Raw genomic sequence first — 16,317 nt, forward strand, 5'->3', positions numbered from 1 at the left:
GTGGTTATGCTGCAGATAGTTTTCAGATGAAGAAAAATGAAGAAGAAAAAAGACTTAACCAACAATATAAATATGAATGTAGAGAGATACTGTGGTTTAGAAACCCAACAGACATCTTCAGTTTACTTCTGAGAAATTTCACCTCATTGACACCATGGCACGTACAGTGCAGTGGTTAATGTACATGACTGAGCTGCTTGGTCTAAAAATATATAGCTACATCATATAATGTTTGTTTTTTCCACAGTAGCATGACAGTTGGTGAATAGGACACTTATCTAGAGATATATTTTTCCATACAGTAGAATTTACTGAACATTGAAGGGAATGCCAGTTTATGACTTTGAAAACTAGAGGTACACTTTCCCCCCCCACTTATCTGTAGAAATAACTTTCAAAGGCTTTTATTGTAATATGTCATATAGATGGGAAAAAAATCACATTACGGTGTTGACTGATTAAGACTTTCTCACCAAGCATCAATAGAGTGGTTAATATGTTCTTAGAAAAAAATTGTCTTACTACAGAACCTTGGTGACAACAAAAAATGTTTTCCTTCCCTCTACTTTTTGAAAATTCTATACATTGATTCAACAGTTGTTATTCCCTTTGTAATTTGTACTTGTGGACATTTTCTTCCTCAGTTGTTCCAAGGCTGACGTTTTCTTAACACCAACAGCAGCAGAGCGACCCATAAAACTGTGCCAACAGTCCTTATCAGGAGGTAGAGGAGAACAGGAAGCTGATCATAACAAAGGAGCGTCATCATGTGATAATCTGTAAAAACAACAACACTCGTACTTAATAATTCGAAAATGTCCAGTTTCGTGTTTGTTTGTTTGTTTTTGTTGTTGTTGTTTTGTTTTTCCAAAGATGGCCTTAACATTTGTGTAGCCAATAGGACATGACTATTGGCTCTTCAAAGGCTCTTCTGCATCTCTTTCCAGACCCAGAAGCTCTGCTGTGCTGTCACTGCTGGTGTGTAGTAGCTCCACCACCCCACTAGGGGGAGGAGCTGGGCTTGTGTCCAAGTGTGTGCAGTTAAGACAATAAGAATTAGAATGGCAGCAGTGGGCAGATTAAAAGTTCTAAAGTTGTTTTCTCATAAAGCATGGGGAATATATGCCTCTAGCATACTATGAGTTTATGTTAAATAAGGGATGTAAAGTACTTTTTTGGACTGTCATGTTGTCAGGCTGCAAATGCTGATGACAGGAATAGGACGTCTTGATGCATTCTCAATCATCCAGGAAAGTAAATCTCCAAAAGTTGAATCTGTTCATCTGGACGTACCGTTTTGTGGGAGAAACGTTTCGTCACTCATCCAAGTGACTTCTTCAGTCTCAGCTGACTGCAGGTTTCCCCAAACCTTATAAACAGTACATTTGCATAATGACTGAAACCAGCCCACTGAAGGAGTGGGCTGGTTTCAGTCATTATGCAAATCCAGATGAACAGATTCAACTTTTGGAGACAGGAATAGGAATTTCCATAATGTGTTAGCATTTAGTGACTGGAATAAATGCCAACTTTTTCTACTATTTTCTGACAGTTTTGTTAACCCGACTTTGAGATAAGGTTTTAAACTATGTTGTGTAATATAAAAGACCACAATTTATGCCATTTCTTGTGTTTTGCAGTTTTAGAGAGACAAACTCTCATTTTGAAGAACCGTTTATCTATCTTGATATTGACATTCAATGAGGGCAGTAAGTACTTATTTTATATACAGTTTAAGTCTCACATCTAAAATGCATCTAAAAAATACCTGTGTTGTCTCTGCTTCTCACAGCCAGCCAGCTCTCAGGTGATTTTCCAGCTCCTGACATGTTGCACTTGTAGAGTCCTTCATGAGACTTGTTAATATTGTGGATGATCAAAGTGCTGGTGGAGATGTTTTTGATAAAGAGGCCATTTTTATAGAAGGCAATAGAAGTAGAGGCATTGGTAGAAGCTGTCTTGTTTTTACAGCGCAGACTCACAGTGTTTCCCTCCATCACAGGAAGTAAAGGACTTTCCAGGATCACAGGACCAGCTGTTATAATTATAACATATGGCATAATTACTACAACACCATGGGAAATCGTGTGTTTGAAAGACATAATCTTTTGTCATGTAATTTATAGGTTTTGAGCACTTTTGTGGGCAGAGGAAAAAATACTATTACCAGCATTTAATTATGTCACTTACGAGCATTTAACAGATATCACATAATAATCAGAACATTTAGCAGATTTCTCAACAAGCCTTCTGTTTAGTGGTGCACTAATAAGAATATACTTTTTGCAATGCAATTCAGTAATTTATTCAGCAATATATTTTATTAATATTTTATTCCAACATAGTTGGTGTGAAGCACTCAGAATTTCGTTGTACATTTACAACAACAAAGGACTATTCTATTCTATCCTTTAAATATGCATGTTAGTGAACACAGGTACAGTAAACTTACGTGTAATGGTGATGTTGACAGTGTTGCTTTTCTTTCCATCTCTGCTCTCACACCAGTACTGCCCGCTGTCTCCCATAAAAACATGTTTGAAGATGCAAATGTACCCACTGAAAACTCCCCAGCTAGTCCCACATGCTGTACTTTCGGTTGGCACCTTCCTCATTAGTCTCCATCCAGGAGACACGTCAAACTCCTTACAGTTAAAAGACAATGTGCTGTATTCATAGTGCTGAGAAGTGTTTGGAACAACATGAGGAAAAGCTGCATTAAACAACAATGAGAGAGACAGGACCATTAAATATGCACCAAGTGAAAATTGTCAAACCAAAACCCACAATCCCGGCTAATGTTATTCATGCAAAATAATTACATTTATTTTCACTTACAAACTCTTTGAGCATCACAACCATCCCAAACTTGTGTCACCAGCAGCAGCCACATATTTATCACTGAAGAAAAAAAAATGCATTAAAAATAAGTGATAAGGAAAACTCAATTTGATCCCTACATTAGGTCAGAGCGATGTGTATTATCATAAACGAACCACATCCTGTTACAGTTTTAATAAATTAATGTATTTAAACAAGTAACAATACATACTGTTTTTATACTGTTTTAACAGTAAGTACCTGCAGTACCTCCACGGCCCACCTGCAGGCACCGCCCACACTTTCGGAACCACTCGTATAAAATATAGAGTAAAAATATATTTATTAAGCTGATCATATCAGTGCATCTAGATGAGGTAGATAGATGAAATGTTTCAGGCATACTGTAGCGATCATGTTCCTTAGCTGGTTTTGGAACTAGAGGAAAAGGTTGAGGAAAAGGAGGTGTTGCTCGCTTAGACTGTTGCCCTTGACCCAGATACACATGGATGGATGGATTTGTTAAACTAATAGTAATAAATGAAAATAATGAATAGATAATTAGTATTGCAGCACAGTGATGCAGTGGTTAGCACTGTTCCCTCAGAGTAAGAAGGTCCTGAGTTCAGTTCCATCATCAGGCCAGGGCCTTTCTGTGTGGAGTTTGCATGTTGTCTGTGTTTGTGTGGGTTCTCTCCAGGTACTCCGGCTTCATTCCACAGTACAAACACATGTAGTTAGTGGGGATAGGTTAATTGGTGATTCTAAATTGTATATAGGCATGAATGTGAATGGTTGTCTGTCTCTCTTTGTTAGCTCTGCGACAGACTGGCGACCTGTCCAGGGTGTACTTTGTTTTTTGTCCTAAGACAGCTGGGACAGGCTCCAGCACCCCTGTGACCCTGAGTTGGATAAGTGGAGGTGGATGGATAACTACTAGTATTACCTTACTGAATCTTTATTCTTGTCTTTCTTTACACTTGTACTTTGATCTATATTAAGACATATTTAAATTTTAGGCTCTACAGGATTTAAAAAGTCATGACCCTGGTAGTCATTGAATAGTTGTTACTAAAACAATTTCACAGCCTCTTTTCACACAGGTCTGGCAGTATCGTGGTTATAGTGCAGATAGTTTTTCAGGCTGAAACACTAAGATTAAAAAAGGTTGAACGAGTATAGTAATGTGAATATAGAGACTGTGTGGTGTGGAAACTCTGCAAAGGTCTTGACTAGCATTTCTGACAATGTGCTCACCACACAAATTTGCATCCCTTCATATCAGACTTTATGTGCTATCAGTCTCAATGCTGCAATAGACAGTCTTCACCAAAATCATTTAAATGCCTTTTTTCTCTAGAAAAATTAGAGTTTAGCTCACAGTTGGAGATTCTGATACTTGTAGAATTAATGCGAAGGAATACTGAAACTCTTCTGGTGAAACTTTACGTTTAATACTAACATGATGACTCATCAAAGTGCTGTCAGCACCAGAAATAATTACAGCTTTTAAATAACATACATGAAAAAGCAGCTGCACCCCCTGAAGTCCAAGTAAAATGAATAAGAAGAAAACAAAATTATATCAAATATTTTTTGTAAAGTTTGTAAAGTCAGGTAACATCATACTACTCCACATTGCTGACTATTTTGTTGTGGATATTTTAATAGTTTTAGGAAAATTGAAGGTATTGGCGATAAAATCAGCTTTAGCACACCTGTAAAATTTAGTAGGCAGAAGTAGTTATATAATTTGGAACAACAGTTTGGCAAATTATTTAAATTTTTGTATTATAATTTAAATGTTTTCAACATCACTGATGCTTCCTTCTGTAAACATAACTCAGGTTTTCATGACACTGAATTTTCCCTCAGCTAAAGGAAAACTGCCACGTATAACAAACTCAGTACTCACACAGTCGAACACAGAGAAGTGGAACCTTCATGTTGTCTTGCTGACAGAATTATAGACCAATTAAGTGTTTAGCATAACTGAAGACCACTTCTTCCTCTTTGACTGCTGAAGTATAGAGGCGTTATCTTTCTACTCATGAGGCCTTATCCTGTGGTTGGATCTTGTACTTATACCTGTTCAGCCCAAAATCACCTCACTAGGCCTTTAGTTAGTTTGTAGTACTTGAGCCCTTTAAAGCATCATAATCCCTCAGTACTGAATTCAACGTGTTATTGCAAATCATATCATGTCACTTGGTTGTCATAGCTCATACATTATAGCTCACAGTGGATTTGTGTTGTTAATAACATACAAAATTATCCAGTGACCTCTACAGGGCATAGTGTTTAACAACAGTCTGTCTGGGGTTCCTACTAAAATGACAACTGTCAAACTGGTTGCTAAACATGATTTTAAATGGTGCACGACTTCTTTGCATTTGCTGCCTTTTTGAACTGTCTGTATGCCTCAAGTACACATTTATTCATCAGTCACTTACAAATTAATGTCACCCATATCAGTTTGGACAGGACAATTCAAAAGCATTTTCACAACTTTATATTCTAACTTTGTTATACAAATAAGTTAAATTAAAAATTCAAAGCATTTGCCATTTGAACTATATGGATATGGTCTTACTGTAAGACTTATTCTGTTTGAGCTCATTTGTTGACAAATGAGCTCACTTGGATCTATATGTATCTGTATTCTGCATTTGTAAATTTTATATTTATAAGTCTGAGGGAATATAATAAAAGCTAAAGTTACTATCTGGTTTAATGGTTACATTTTAACTTGAAGGTGATGCTTCTACATTATTTTACTGTGTCATGGTTACATGCAAATATGCATGATTATCTTAAACTGAACCAACTGCAAAAAGTGGTGTAGTTGAAAGAAGGACTCTGGGAGGACTGCAGCGGGTAAGTAACTGTTCATTTCAAGCTAAACGTTATAATTTGTAAAAACCAAATTTTACCAACTTTTGCCCAACTCAAAATTTGTGTCTGATCTGTCAAACAATTGCAAATGAGCACACATGGATGTATATAGGACACTTTTACTGGAATGCAGTAAAAGGTACTTAATAGTTGTAAAATGCTATATTCAGATAGATTAAGATGGACGAAACACTTAAAGATAGTTTTTCAAGCTTTAAGCTGCATAGTTGTAAATAAACATGGCTGAACTATTTTCTTGTTTCTAAAAACCCAATGGTGTGTCACGATCCTGGGTCTTTTGACCCAGCGTTTTGAGTTTAAGTTTATTTCGATGTTCATGGTTTATGTTTAAGTTCACTGGGTTTTCTAAGCTCATTTGTTTTTTAGTTTCCCCTTGTGTTTTCAACCCCTGTGTTAAGTCTCCCTTGTCCTTAATGTGTTTCATGTCTTTTGTTGTCAAGTTCATGTTGTCATGTCTGCGTTTCATTATGTTTCCTGTTTTATTTTGAAGAGGTCCTGTGTTCCTGTGTTGTGTTTAGTTTTATGGTTCCCCTGTGATGTCGTTCTGTTCATGTGTGTCAGCTGTTTCCCCATGTGTTCCCACTTCCCTCATTATCCTCCTGTATGTATTTAGTCCGTGTGTTTCCAGTCATTCCTTGTCAGGTCGTCTGCTAGTCCATGTCGTGTCTCCAGGTATCCATGCAAGGTCTCCATGTTCAAGGTTTTTTCATGTTTTAATTTTAGTTCACCCAGTTTAGGTTGTTGTTTAGTTTCACCCGTGCCCTTTGTTTGTATCTATTTTTGCCAGCCTTGATAAACGGCTCGTTTTTTGTTAATCCACATCACGTTTCACATTCTGATTTGGTCTGCATTTGAGACCTCTTTTTTTTTTTTTTTTTTCTTAACTATACATACGGTCTGCCTCAGCCAGACTGTGACATGATGTAAATTGTAATTACTTATAGGGTTAAATATCCTTATCAGAAATGCTTTGAGATATATATAGCACTTTTCTGAAATAAATGTTTGCCTATTTCTAAAATTTAAAAAAAGGAATTTATTTGTTTTTCAGAATCCAGAGTGTGTTTTCTGAAGAATGAATTCTGCTTTAAACGCCCATTTAGTGTTGTCATTGATGGTCTTTGCCCAACTACCTTCTTCCTTTACTAAAGGTAACTAAATGAATCCACAAAGTTATCTTGAAGCATTTTGTTTGTAAAGGCAAATATGAATGTCAGTCACAGTTTTTAGATTAGTTTCATTTGCAAAGCAGTGGCTACCAGGCAACTGTTATCACATTCCACTGTTCTCATATTTAATTTTAAATATTCAAAAATAACTATTCATGATCGAACACTTTCTGTCACCCAACTCTAACAGAGCAGAGTTCTAACTATACAATCTCTAAACCAAAAAAATTAATTATTCTTTTTCTTTCTCCTGTCTCAGGTACCATTCAGGTAATTGGTTCATCTCACCCAATAGTAGCTTTAGTGGGTGATGATGTCATATTGCCATGCTATTTGAACTCCTCCATAAGCGCCTCAGATGAGACGGTGGAGTGGACAAAATATAAGCTGGATCCCAGATTTGTTTATGTGTGGCGTGATGGTGGTGAACTGGAAAGTAAAAAGAATCCATCCTACAAAGGAAGAACAACGGTATCCATCTCCAAACTGAAGCATGGAGACATTTCACTGAATCTGTCTAAAGTGAAACTTTCTGATAAGGGAAAATATAGATGCTTACTTCCAGATATGGGGGAAACTTCAGTGGAGCTCATTGTTGGTAAGAAATGTCTGATATTTATCAATCAAAGAAGTGGTTTAAGCTTAAAATCAAATACAATGTATCACCAGACATTAGCATTAGATAACAGAAAAGTAGTTTCTATTCATATTAAAAAGTCTGTAAATGTATAGCCACATCGATCTCTTATTTGGAGTTCCTCTTAATGAAATCATGTTGCACTCTGCCAAAGGAATATTGTGTGCTTCATCTTAGGGGCTGTATCCCTACCCGGAATAGTGAGTGTTCAAAAAGCCAAGACTGGAGTTGCATTACAATGTGAGTCTGCAGGCTGGTATCCAGAGCCTGAGCTGCTGTGGTTGGATGGTGAGGGAAAGCTCCTCTCTGCTGGACCTACAGAGACCCTCAGAGGTCCTGATGACCTCTATACTGTCAGCAGCAGAGTGACTGTGGAGAAGAGACACAGCAACAACATCACCTGCAGAGTCCAACAGAGGAACACCAACCAGAGCAGAGAGACTCACGTCTACATTTCTGGTAAAAACATGATGAAACTCAGGTCACATAGTGAACATACACATTCATACATTATGGTCATGTCCAAACACAATGTTTACTCACAACATGCAACTAGAAAGGCAACACAATTTTTGGTCCTGCTTTTGGTGATATTTGAAGCAAATCCCTTTTATTGCCTTTATTCTTTAAAATATTGGCAAAAATATAGGTCATATAAAAAGAAATCAAATGCACATATACAGCTGTTGATTGTGTTATTGGGATGATCATTATTTTGTGTTTTATTGTTTCAGATTATTTTTTCACAGCCCCACCAAATCCTGCAGTTTGTGTCAGTCTGCTCACTCTCTTTGTTATTTCCCTTATCTGCGTTCTTCTGGTGATCCTTGTTTGCTGGATACAGAGAAGGGAAAAGCTCAGTAAGTCGTATGCAAAATAATTAAAAAATTTGTTTTTTTTCTTGCAGCTCAGTGATTGATTTACAGTGAAGTGATGAATAAGAGTGCTCAGACGTGTGTGTGTGTGTGTGTGTGTGGGGGGGGGTTGTATCAAGAAAATCTCAGGATGTCAATGCTCATTCGCTTGAGGCTGATTGGGGTCTCAAAGACATTAGCAGCATGATGCTGCAGTAGTACACAATACTAAAACAGTCCACTCAAAACTGGCCAATTAAAGATGTTTTTCATGTCTTCTTAGGATCACAGTTCAATGCATTATACTTTAAGATGTCTTTTTTGAGCCTTAACGTTGTGGATGACCAGATTGTGTATTATCAGCCCAAACAGATTTTTTTTTTTTTCTAAAACATCAAGCAGTAAAGTGAAAAAAAAAAAATGAGGCTGACAAATTTATTACACCACCAAATGTTCTGTTTTGTTATACAGGAAGCAAGAGGTTTCTGCCTTCCTCTTTACAATACTTTGTTTCCTCTTGTCATAAACCATTGCTCCTGTCAGCTCCTCAAGCTGCTCTTACAAAATGACTCATTTTATATACTACTTTGTAGTAGCATCTATCATAAAGGCAGACCAAACGTATTTTTCAGAGGCAAACCTGGAGAATGAGGAGCGGCTCAAATGCCACAGCATACAAGTAAATATTGTTTAAAGTAAAGACTAATTAAAGTAAATATCCTTTCTCTCTGCACAGGGATTCAGACAAACCACGCTGTAGCTCAGATGGAACAAGACTGAGACGAGCAGAGCCAAAAGAAGAAATGGAGACTCATAAGATGTTGGAAAAGAGAAGACAAGAGAATTAATCAGTGACAGTATGCTTCCATATAGTGTGTTTATTTCAGACCCTTTCGTCTTTCAGCTGCGCCATTTAGGGTTGACAGAGTGGATCATCTGTGTCCATCTATTTATCTCTATCCTCCTGTCACACCAACCACATCCTCCTTCACTACATTCATAAATCTTCTGTCTAATTCACTGAGCTGTTTCGTCCGACCCATTACTCGACATACTTCTTGAGGCAAACACATCTGTGGCAATGGGATTGAAAACATACGAATTCAAAAAGTAAGAGGTGTGGCTCAATACTTTTTTTTTTTTTTTTCCCCATATAAATTTACTATGAAAGTAAAAACCACCGCTCAGTAGACTGCATGCTTAAACAGCAGTTTAAATTTTGATTTATTTTCTTGCTAATACATATACAAAAAATATTTAAGCAGTTAAATGTGCTTTGGTATTTGCTATACATAAGGACGAAAAGGCAGTACATCCAGTAAGATACAGACCATATCATAAACATTAAGTGGTAACCATGAAGACATTTTTAATTTAGTTTGTCTTAAGATTTTACTTTTAAAAACAAAAAAAATCAGAGAAGGAAATAATCGTTTTGAGAAGTTAATTGGTACTTTGGTGTCGTTTTTAACTTTCTGGTTTTTTTTAGTGGTACAGTTTTGTTGAATAGTCGTGACGTGCACAATGTTGAATAAATAACTTTATTTCTTTCTTTTATTCATCCAAATATGTTTTTGATTCAAAACATTATGACAATGTATTATAGGCTAGGACAGATGTGTGACAGTTTCTACATCTGTAAAACACAGTGGAAACTCCATCTGGTCATCATTGTCATTATTTCCTCAATAAACATCCTTTACGTTATCACTGTGTTTTTAATCTATGTTAACAGCTCAGCCATACCAAAGCAAATCACTGGGAAGTAATTAACAACTTATTTCACGTTCAATGCAGTATTCTAAGAATACTGCATTTTATCACATGGTCATTAGAGCACAGAGGCCACTGTATTAGGTTTGAATATCTATCTACAGTATTCTGGCTGATGTATGAATGATAGTTCTATAGGCAGACTGATCATTTCATTCAAACCAGCATTAGCTTCCTCGAGTGACAGAGAGAGAGAGGATAAATGTTTACAGAGTTTTTTGTTAACATAAATGTTCAAGATGTTCAATAAACATGTTAAGTGCGTACATTTTCTTTTTTCTCAAGTCTGTTTGCTTATGCAAAATGAAAAGCAATTAATATAGAATAAAAATGAATTTTAATCATGATTAATCCACTGTAACCCTGTGATGAATCTGATTAAACATTTGAATTGTTTGACAGCACTAATATATATTATATATTAGTCTATTCTTACATATTAGTGTATATAGTTTTTTTAAAGTTGTATTTCACACAGAGAACCTGTGTTAAAAGACTGAAGAAAACTATTCAAATTATCTTTGAATTTAAGTATACATTCTTTGTGTTTATTCTGCATTTACTTCGTTATATTGCATAAATGCCAGTTACAAGCTTAAATATAAAGTTGAAAAAATGTAATTGCAACCAGGCTATTGATCAAGTAATTGTGATTAATCGCGATTAATTACAGAATATTGTGTGATTAATTAGTTCATTTTTTAATCTATTGACAGCACTAGTAATTATATATATATCTAAAATATATGTATTCTTTTAGTTTTCTCAATCTATATTAATCAACCGAGACAGACTTTTCTTTTTCTATAAACATGTTGTTATGTCTAGGAGGGTCATTTGTGTGTCTGTTACTTCTGTGGTTTGCGTTTGATGAGCTGCAGCCACTAAATAAAACCTTGGGTAACACATGCTGCTAGAACTCAGTGCACACCTTTAAAAATATACATGTGACTACATAATGGTTATATCTATTCTGCTCTGCAAACATCAACAGCACAAGTCATATTCACTCACATATTCAAGATAGTCTTTTTTTTTGTTGCTTTTTTAAGGTAGTTGCAGAAATAAAATAATGTTTGAGTCTCTCACATTGTCAAAATGCAATGCAAATGTATTTTAAACAAAAATAGATTAAATGTAATAAAATAAAAGAACAACAGTAAAACTGTAGTGACCAAACTTATAAAAGTGTTTATGTGCTTGATGGTGATTTCTGGTTGATTATGGTTGATTCGTCAATCTATGAGTTCTTTTTTGGTCCGAGTTTCCCACAGTGAAGGAGTCCCACAAGCAGTATCAGCAGAGCCACCATCACAATAGTTAGGACGACCCGTAAAAGGAGGAGGAGGTGAAAAAATTGGTCCAAACAAAAACATGCCTCTCTGGGAAGCCCTGCAACGACAACACGTCACCATATGTCACACAATTAAAAAACTCATTTGCATGTTTTTCTTTTTACTTCTTACCATTTTGTCTTCCTGGGACACATTAAACTTCTCTTACTGTAATCCCAGGGGTAGGGATAATTTTATGTATAGGGTCATATAGTTATTAAGAAAATAAAGCTTAAACTGTATGCCATGACAGACAACAAATGTGTAGACTGTTTCTCCAAATTTCTCTGATGTTTTAAAGCAACAATATTACAAAATACAACTCAAGAGTTCAATATAAGTGCTGTAAATAGCTATTTATGGTTAAACAGACACAACGGTCAAGCACAAAATCCTTATTTTGATATTTTGAAACATGTTTATGTGTCACCTCTAACAAACAGCCATTTTTCTGATGATTCTCCAACTCCAGATATTGTGCACTTGTAAAGTCCTTCATGACTCTTGTAGACTTGGTGGATGGTCATGTTTCCCACAGAGCTGGTCCCAATGAAGAGGCCATCTTTATAGAAGACAGCTGGAAGGCTTGCAGACGTCTCGTTTAGGCAGCTCAGAACCACAGTTTCCCCCTCCATCACAGGATGAGCAGGGCTCTCCAGGGTCACCGTGATATCTGATTAAAGTAGAGGTTATGAATATTTCATAGTCACTGGGTCTTTTACTGGGTCTTATCAACACATTGTTTTTATTTTGAAGAGAGGGCTTGTGTCTATATTGTATGTTTTATGTTTATTTTCTTGTGTATGATTTTTTCTGTTCCTTATAGTTCTGTACTATATTATTTGAGATCTTCAGTCTAGTCATCAATGACTTCTTCCTGTATGAGTTTTCTTCCTGTTCCCTCAGTCTTGTCTTTGTGTTTTTGGCTTCTGCTTCTGTTTCAAGTCCGTGTCTCCATTTTCCCCATTTGTGTGTGTGTATATGCACTGGCCAAATGGAAGACCTATGCAAAGGAGTTTTCACCAGGTGTGTGAGTTTCAGAGTCAGACACCTGGTAGCGATCAAACACCTGTCCTGACGATCTCATTTGTCAACTTCATAAACAAGCAGCAGAGGCTCAGTCTTTTCTGGACCGTTGCCCTGAAAGCAGTTTCTAAACCACTACTGCTGCAGTTTTTTGAAATTATTGTAAAGTTATATTCACCAGTCTGTCCCTATGTGCAAGATTTGGAGTTTATGAGACATCAAGTGATGAGACCGACTCTGGATTCTGTGAGAAAACTGACATTGTCTCGATTTAAGCCCTGTGGAAACTGGACCTTCCAACTGCTCTGACTTTTTTGAACTCTTTTGCTATTCACTGTAAATAAATGCATGAGAGTGAGAGTCTGGCCTCTAGTTAGGTCACACTGACAAAATATTTATATCACAGGACTGTTTAATTAACAACTGTGACATGGTACTGTGAGACACAGCACAAACCAAAACTAAACCCACTGAAAATCTTTAAAGAGGCAAGACAGATTATCAGTGTATCTATTATGTATTATAGCATTTTCCATAATTTTTTATTTGGATTAGGAATTCGATGCAGTCAGCATTTTTATAGATGGTAAAGGTTGTGCTTTCTTTTGTTAAACAGGTAAGATAGTGTATGAAGTAGTTTAAAAAACACAAAAAGAAGTGTAAAAAATGATTCAAATTCTCTCTAAATTCAGGGTAATCATCGGAAAGTTGCAGAAATCTTCATTGGCAGTTTCATTTGCTGTAACTTTAAAATGTTTCTATTTGTGACTCACCTAGGATCTAATAGTTCCTTGCAAAAACAAAACAAACCCAAAACAAAACAATAAACAGTTTGTTTTTGTTTTTGTTTTTTTTCCTAAATTGTTTTGCAGTGAAATTACTGCATGTGAACCATGACATGATAAGGCCTAACATTAGGGTTCAGAGTATAAACTACAGAAGATGAACATTAATGAGTATTACCTTCTTGGTTTTGTTCTTCCAGAGTCTTATTTATCACAATCAACCAGCTTTCTGGTGATTCTCCAGCTTCCAAGATGGTACACTTGTAGAGCCCTTCATCAGATTTAGAAACATTGTGGATGGTCATTTTCCCAAAATAGCTGGTCCCAATTTTTAAGTCATTTTTATAGAAATCAGCTATTTGGTTTAGAGGAGCTCCCTTCTTTCTACAGTACAGGTTGATAGTTTCCCCCTCCATTACAGGTACAGCAGGACTCTCCAGGATCACAGAACCAACTGAAAAATGAAAATAAATTGAAATTAAAGCAGAGATAGTTATCATGAGTGACAAAAAGACTATCTACAAGTTCTAAAATAGGAGCTATAACAAAATACAAACTTATTAATTGTACAATGGAAAAAAAAACAGTGTTTAATAAATTGTTGTAGATGTTATTCATAGGTAAACAGCATTTAACAGTAGAATATTTGTGTATTTTAAGAGTCTTTCTAATTTAATCTGCTTCACAAACCTCACAAGAAGCCTTCTGCACTGGCATCACACTTACAACAGTGTCACTATTACAGTGATATTTAGCACACTGCTAAAATCTGTCCTTTTGAAAACAGATGTAGAAATCAGTGCAAAAGAACTTAATGAAACTTTTCCCTACCAGACCTGATGTTACCAGGCCATATTTATTACAGACAAGAAAGCAAATATGTATTGCTGGGGCAGCGCCAATAACCAACTTTGATTATTGACGCTGTCAAGATAACCAGTTATGCATTACTTTACTAATAACATTCAAACAATATATATAAATGCAATAAATTAAGTTCACTAAACGTCCAATTTGACTTAACATTGGGATAATTTATTCAAAATAAGTACATTTTTAGCACAGCCTCAAATTGGAAGATTGAATATTTAAACGAAATGTCTTGGAATTCTGCTGTTGTAACACTTAAAAAACCTTATGAATGTAATACTATTGTAGGGTAATGAACTGATCCGCAATTTATAGTTCCGGTTAAATTTTGATAGAATTTTTCTGAATTTCTCTGCATTTATTAATGAAGTTGTAAAACTTGGCAAAGGGGAGCTGTATTCAATAATCAATAAAGCTATCCGACAAGATGCAACGTTTGGAGATGTGTACTTGTTGTAGTAAGCATTGGAAATTTTTTAATATGCCCTTCATTTTATTATCATTCCATCACCATTCTTGAATATATTTTGGTTCTTTTTAAATTACATTCTTTAAACACTGTAAACTTACTAGTGACAGTGATGCTAAGAGCATTGCTCTTCCATCCGTCTTCATCTTCACACCAGTATTTTCCAGTGTCAGTTTCAAAAGCATTATTTATGGTGCAGTTCACTGTTGGTGTCACTGTGTAATTTGTACATGTTGGAATGAAATCTTCAATATTTCTTACCCCTCTCCATTTAGCCTGGTGATTTAAACCATCACAGCTAAAAGAGATGGATTCATACTCAAAGAACTGCAGTCTGGCTGGAAAGACGGTAAGAATATCTGGATCTGAAAAAAGAAAAAAAAAAGAGCATATGAAATTAAGGTTTTTATTTAATTATCCACAATTCTTATATGGCTATAATTTTTTTAATTTTTTTATGTCATTATTTTTTTAATCACTCGATGAACTTACTGATATCAAATGTCTAATTAGCAGTTCCACTTGAACAACAGTCATTCTTGGACTACCCGTTTCAGATGAAAGGTCTAAGTTTAAGAACTTAATGACACTTTTTATGGGTACAAAAAACATTGAACACCTCATAATGAGTACATGTTATATATATACATACCCATTCACTTATATTTTGTGTTAAAACACTTTGGACAGTGGATCCCATTTTTTATTGAGAAACTTTAATGATTAAATGATTTGGAATTGTTTTTAAAATACATGTCCATGAACTAAATTTCTTTTATTTGAAAAATTTAATTAATTTTTAATCATGTGATAATGAAAGATATTCAGCTATGATAGGAATTTTGACTGTGGCTTTAGAGCAGTAAGAAATAATTAGCCTTGCAAAGCAGTTCAGCAAAATTCAAATATGCATCTGTTTTTGTAAAACTTAACTTCTCACCAGTTTTTGAAGCGTAACTGTGAGAACAGTGTGCAGTCAAAAGCAAGAAAACGTTGAGCACTGGAGGAAAAAGAGAGCAGCACATCAGTCATGCTGTTGATGCTTGGATCCAAAGATATGTGTTAACATAGTAATATCATTGTAATATCATGTGTATTATGGCCCAAAGAAACAGTTTTTAAGCCCATTTTATGAAATTTAAATAATTCCAGGCACAAAGAAAGTTATTGTCCATGTTGTAAACATTTAATCTCTAACAATTCTTGATTGATACATTTGTTATGTATAATATATGACAACTGTATATTAAGAATTAAAAAAAATTAATTGATGAATTATTGGTGACTAAATATAGGTACACTCAGTACTCACGCAGCCAGGTGAAAAATGTTTTCATCTCCATGCTGTCCAGCCTGACTGACCGAGCATCACAGGTCTACAGAAAGATATAACGCATGTCATAACTACTTCCTGTGCCGTCTAATTTGGCACTTATGTAGGTTTGCGTCACTAACAGTCTTGTTATTTCCGGCGCCCTCTTGTTTGGCAGCCTATTACGGCAGCTCTGCTCATTTCTGAGCTCTTTCTTATTTCCTCCTTTTATTCTCGTAACCTTTTAACTTAAGTTGAAGCATTTTCATTCTGTTATCATGCACTACGGTTTTGTGCTAGTTCTGGTAATTTCTCTCTCTTTTTTTCAAATTTTTTCACCCATGTTTGGAAT

General features: G+C 35.5%; 3 protein-coding genes across 4 annotated transcripts; 1 reads left to right on the forward strand and 2 right to left on the reverse strand.

Annotated features, from left to right (window-relative positions):
• Nucleotides 1-201: 201 nt before the first annotated feature.
• LOC112842782 (low affinity immunoglobulin gamma Fc region receptor III-like) lies at nt 202-2,891 on the reverse strand. The gene is made up of 3 exons (XM_025900094.1): nt 2,453-2,891; nt 1,769-2,035; nt 202-777 (listed from the first exon to the last, which is right to left on the reverse strand). Exons 1-3 carry the CDS (start codon nt 2,745-2,747, stop codon nt 641-643), a joined length of 699 nt encoding a protein of 232 aa, XP_025755879.1. The 5' UTR covers nt 2,748-2,891; the 3' UTR covers nt 202-640.
• Nucleotides 2,892-6,358: 3,467 nt separating this feature from the next.
• Nucleotides 6,359-9,810, forward strand: LOC100706332 (butyrophilin subfamily 1 member A1). Of its 2 annotated transcripts, none has more exons than XM_005462802.4 (6): nt 6,359-6,436; nt 6,788-6,887; nt 7,165-7,503; nt 7,720-8,001; nt 8,277-8,402; nt 9,133-9,810. In XM_005462802.4, exons 2-6 carry the CDS (start codon nt 6,812-6,814, stop codon nt 9,174-9,176), a joined length of 867 nt encoding a protein of 288 aa, XP_005462859.1. In that variant the 5' UTR covers nt 6,359-6,436; nt 6,788-6,811; the 3' UTR covers nt 9,177-9,810. The 2 variants fall into 2 exon arrangements, with proteins under 2 accessions (XP_005462859.1, XP_019210639.1); XM_019355094.2 differs by having other exon boundaries at nt 6,377-6,408.
• LOC109199766 (Fc receptor-like protein 5) lies at nt 9,546-16,044 on the reverse strand. The gene is made up of 6 exons (XM_019355093.2): nt 15,966-16,044; nt 15,594-15,653; nt 14,755-15,018; nt 13,493-13,768; nt 11,934-12,176; nt 9,546-11,561 (listed from the first exon to the last, which is right to left on the reverse strand). Exons 1-6 carry the CDS (start codon nt 15,994-15,996, stop codon nt 11,410-11,412), a joined length of 1,026 nt encoding a protein of 341 aa, XP_019210638.1. The 5' UTR covers nt 15,997-16,044; the 3' UTR covers nt 9,546-11,409.
• Nucleotides 16,045-16,317: the final 273 nt, after the last annotated feature.

The sequence above is a fragment of the Oreochromis niloticus genome, linkage group LG3, assembly GCF_001858045.2.
Source record: "Oreochromis niloticus isolate F11D_XX linkage group LG3, O_niloticus_UMD_NMBU, whole genome shotgun sequence".
Classification (NCBI taxonomy): Eukaryota; Metazoa; Chordata; class Actinopteri; order Cichliformes; family Cichlidae; genus Oreochromis; species Oreochromis niloticus.

What these genes read in the sequence shown, in the direction of transcription:
- LOC100706332 (XM_005462802.4), top strand. Translation starts at nt 6,812, where the DNA reads ATGAATTCTGCTTTAAACGCCCATTTAGTGTTGTCATTGATGGTCTTT. An exon ending in ACCTTCTTCCTTTACTAAAG is followed by an intron (nt 6,888 to 7,164) that starts GTAACTAAATGA and finishes CTCCTGTCTCAG; the next exon opens with GTACCATTCAGGTAATTGGT. An exon ending in TTCAGTGGAGCTCATTGTTG is followed by an intron (nt 7,504 to 7,719) that starts GTAAGAAATGTC and finishes GCTTCATCTTAG; the next exon opens with GGGCTGTATCCCTACCCGGA.
- LOC112842782 (XM_025900094.1), bottom strand. Translation starts at nt 2,747, where the DNA reads ATGGTCCTGTCTCTCTCATTGTTGTTTAATGCAGCTTTTCCTCATGTT. An exon ending in TGTCAACATCACCATTACAC is followed by an intron (nt 2,036 to 2,452) that starts GTAAGTTTACTG and finishes TAATTATAACAG; the next exon opens with CTGGTCCTGTGATCCTGGAA. An exon ending in GAGAAGCAGAGACAACACAG is followed by an intron (nt 778 to 1,768) that starts GTATTTTTTAGA and finishes TTGTTTTTACAG; the next exon opens with ATTATCACATGATGACGCTC.
- LOC109199766 (XM_019355093.2), bottom strand. Translation starts at nt 15,996, where the DNA reads ATGGAGATGAAAACATTTTTCACCTGGCTGC. An exon ending in CAGTTACGCTTCAAAAACTG is followed by an intron (nt 15,019 to 15,593) that starts GTGAGAAGTTAA and finishes TTCTTTTTTCAG; the next exon opens with ATCCAGATATTCTTACCGTC. An exon ending in GGAAGAACAAAACCAAGAAG is followed by an intron (nt 12,177 to 13,492) that starts GTAATACTCATT and finishes TACTTTAATCAG; the next exon opens with ATATCACGGTGACCCTGGAG.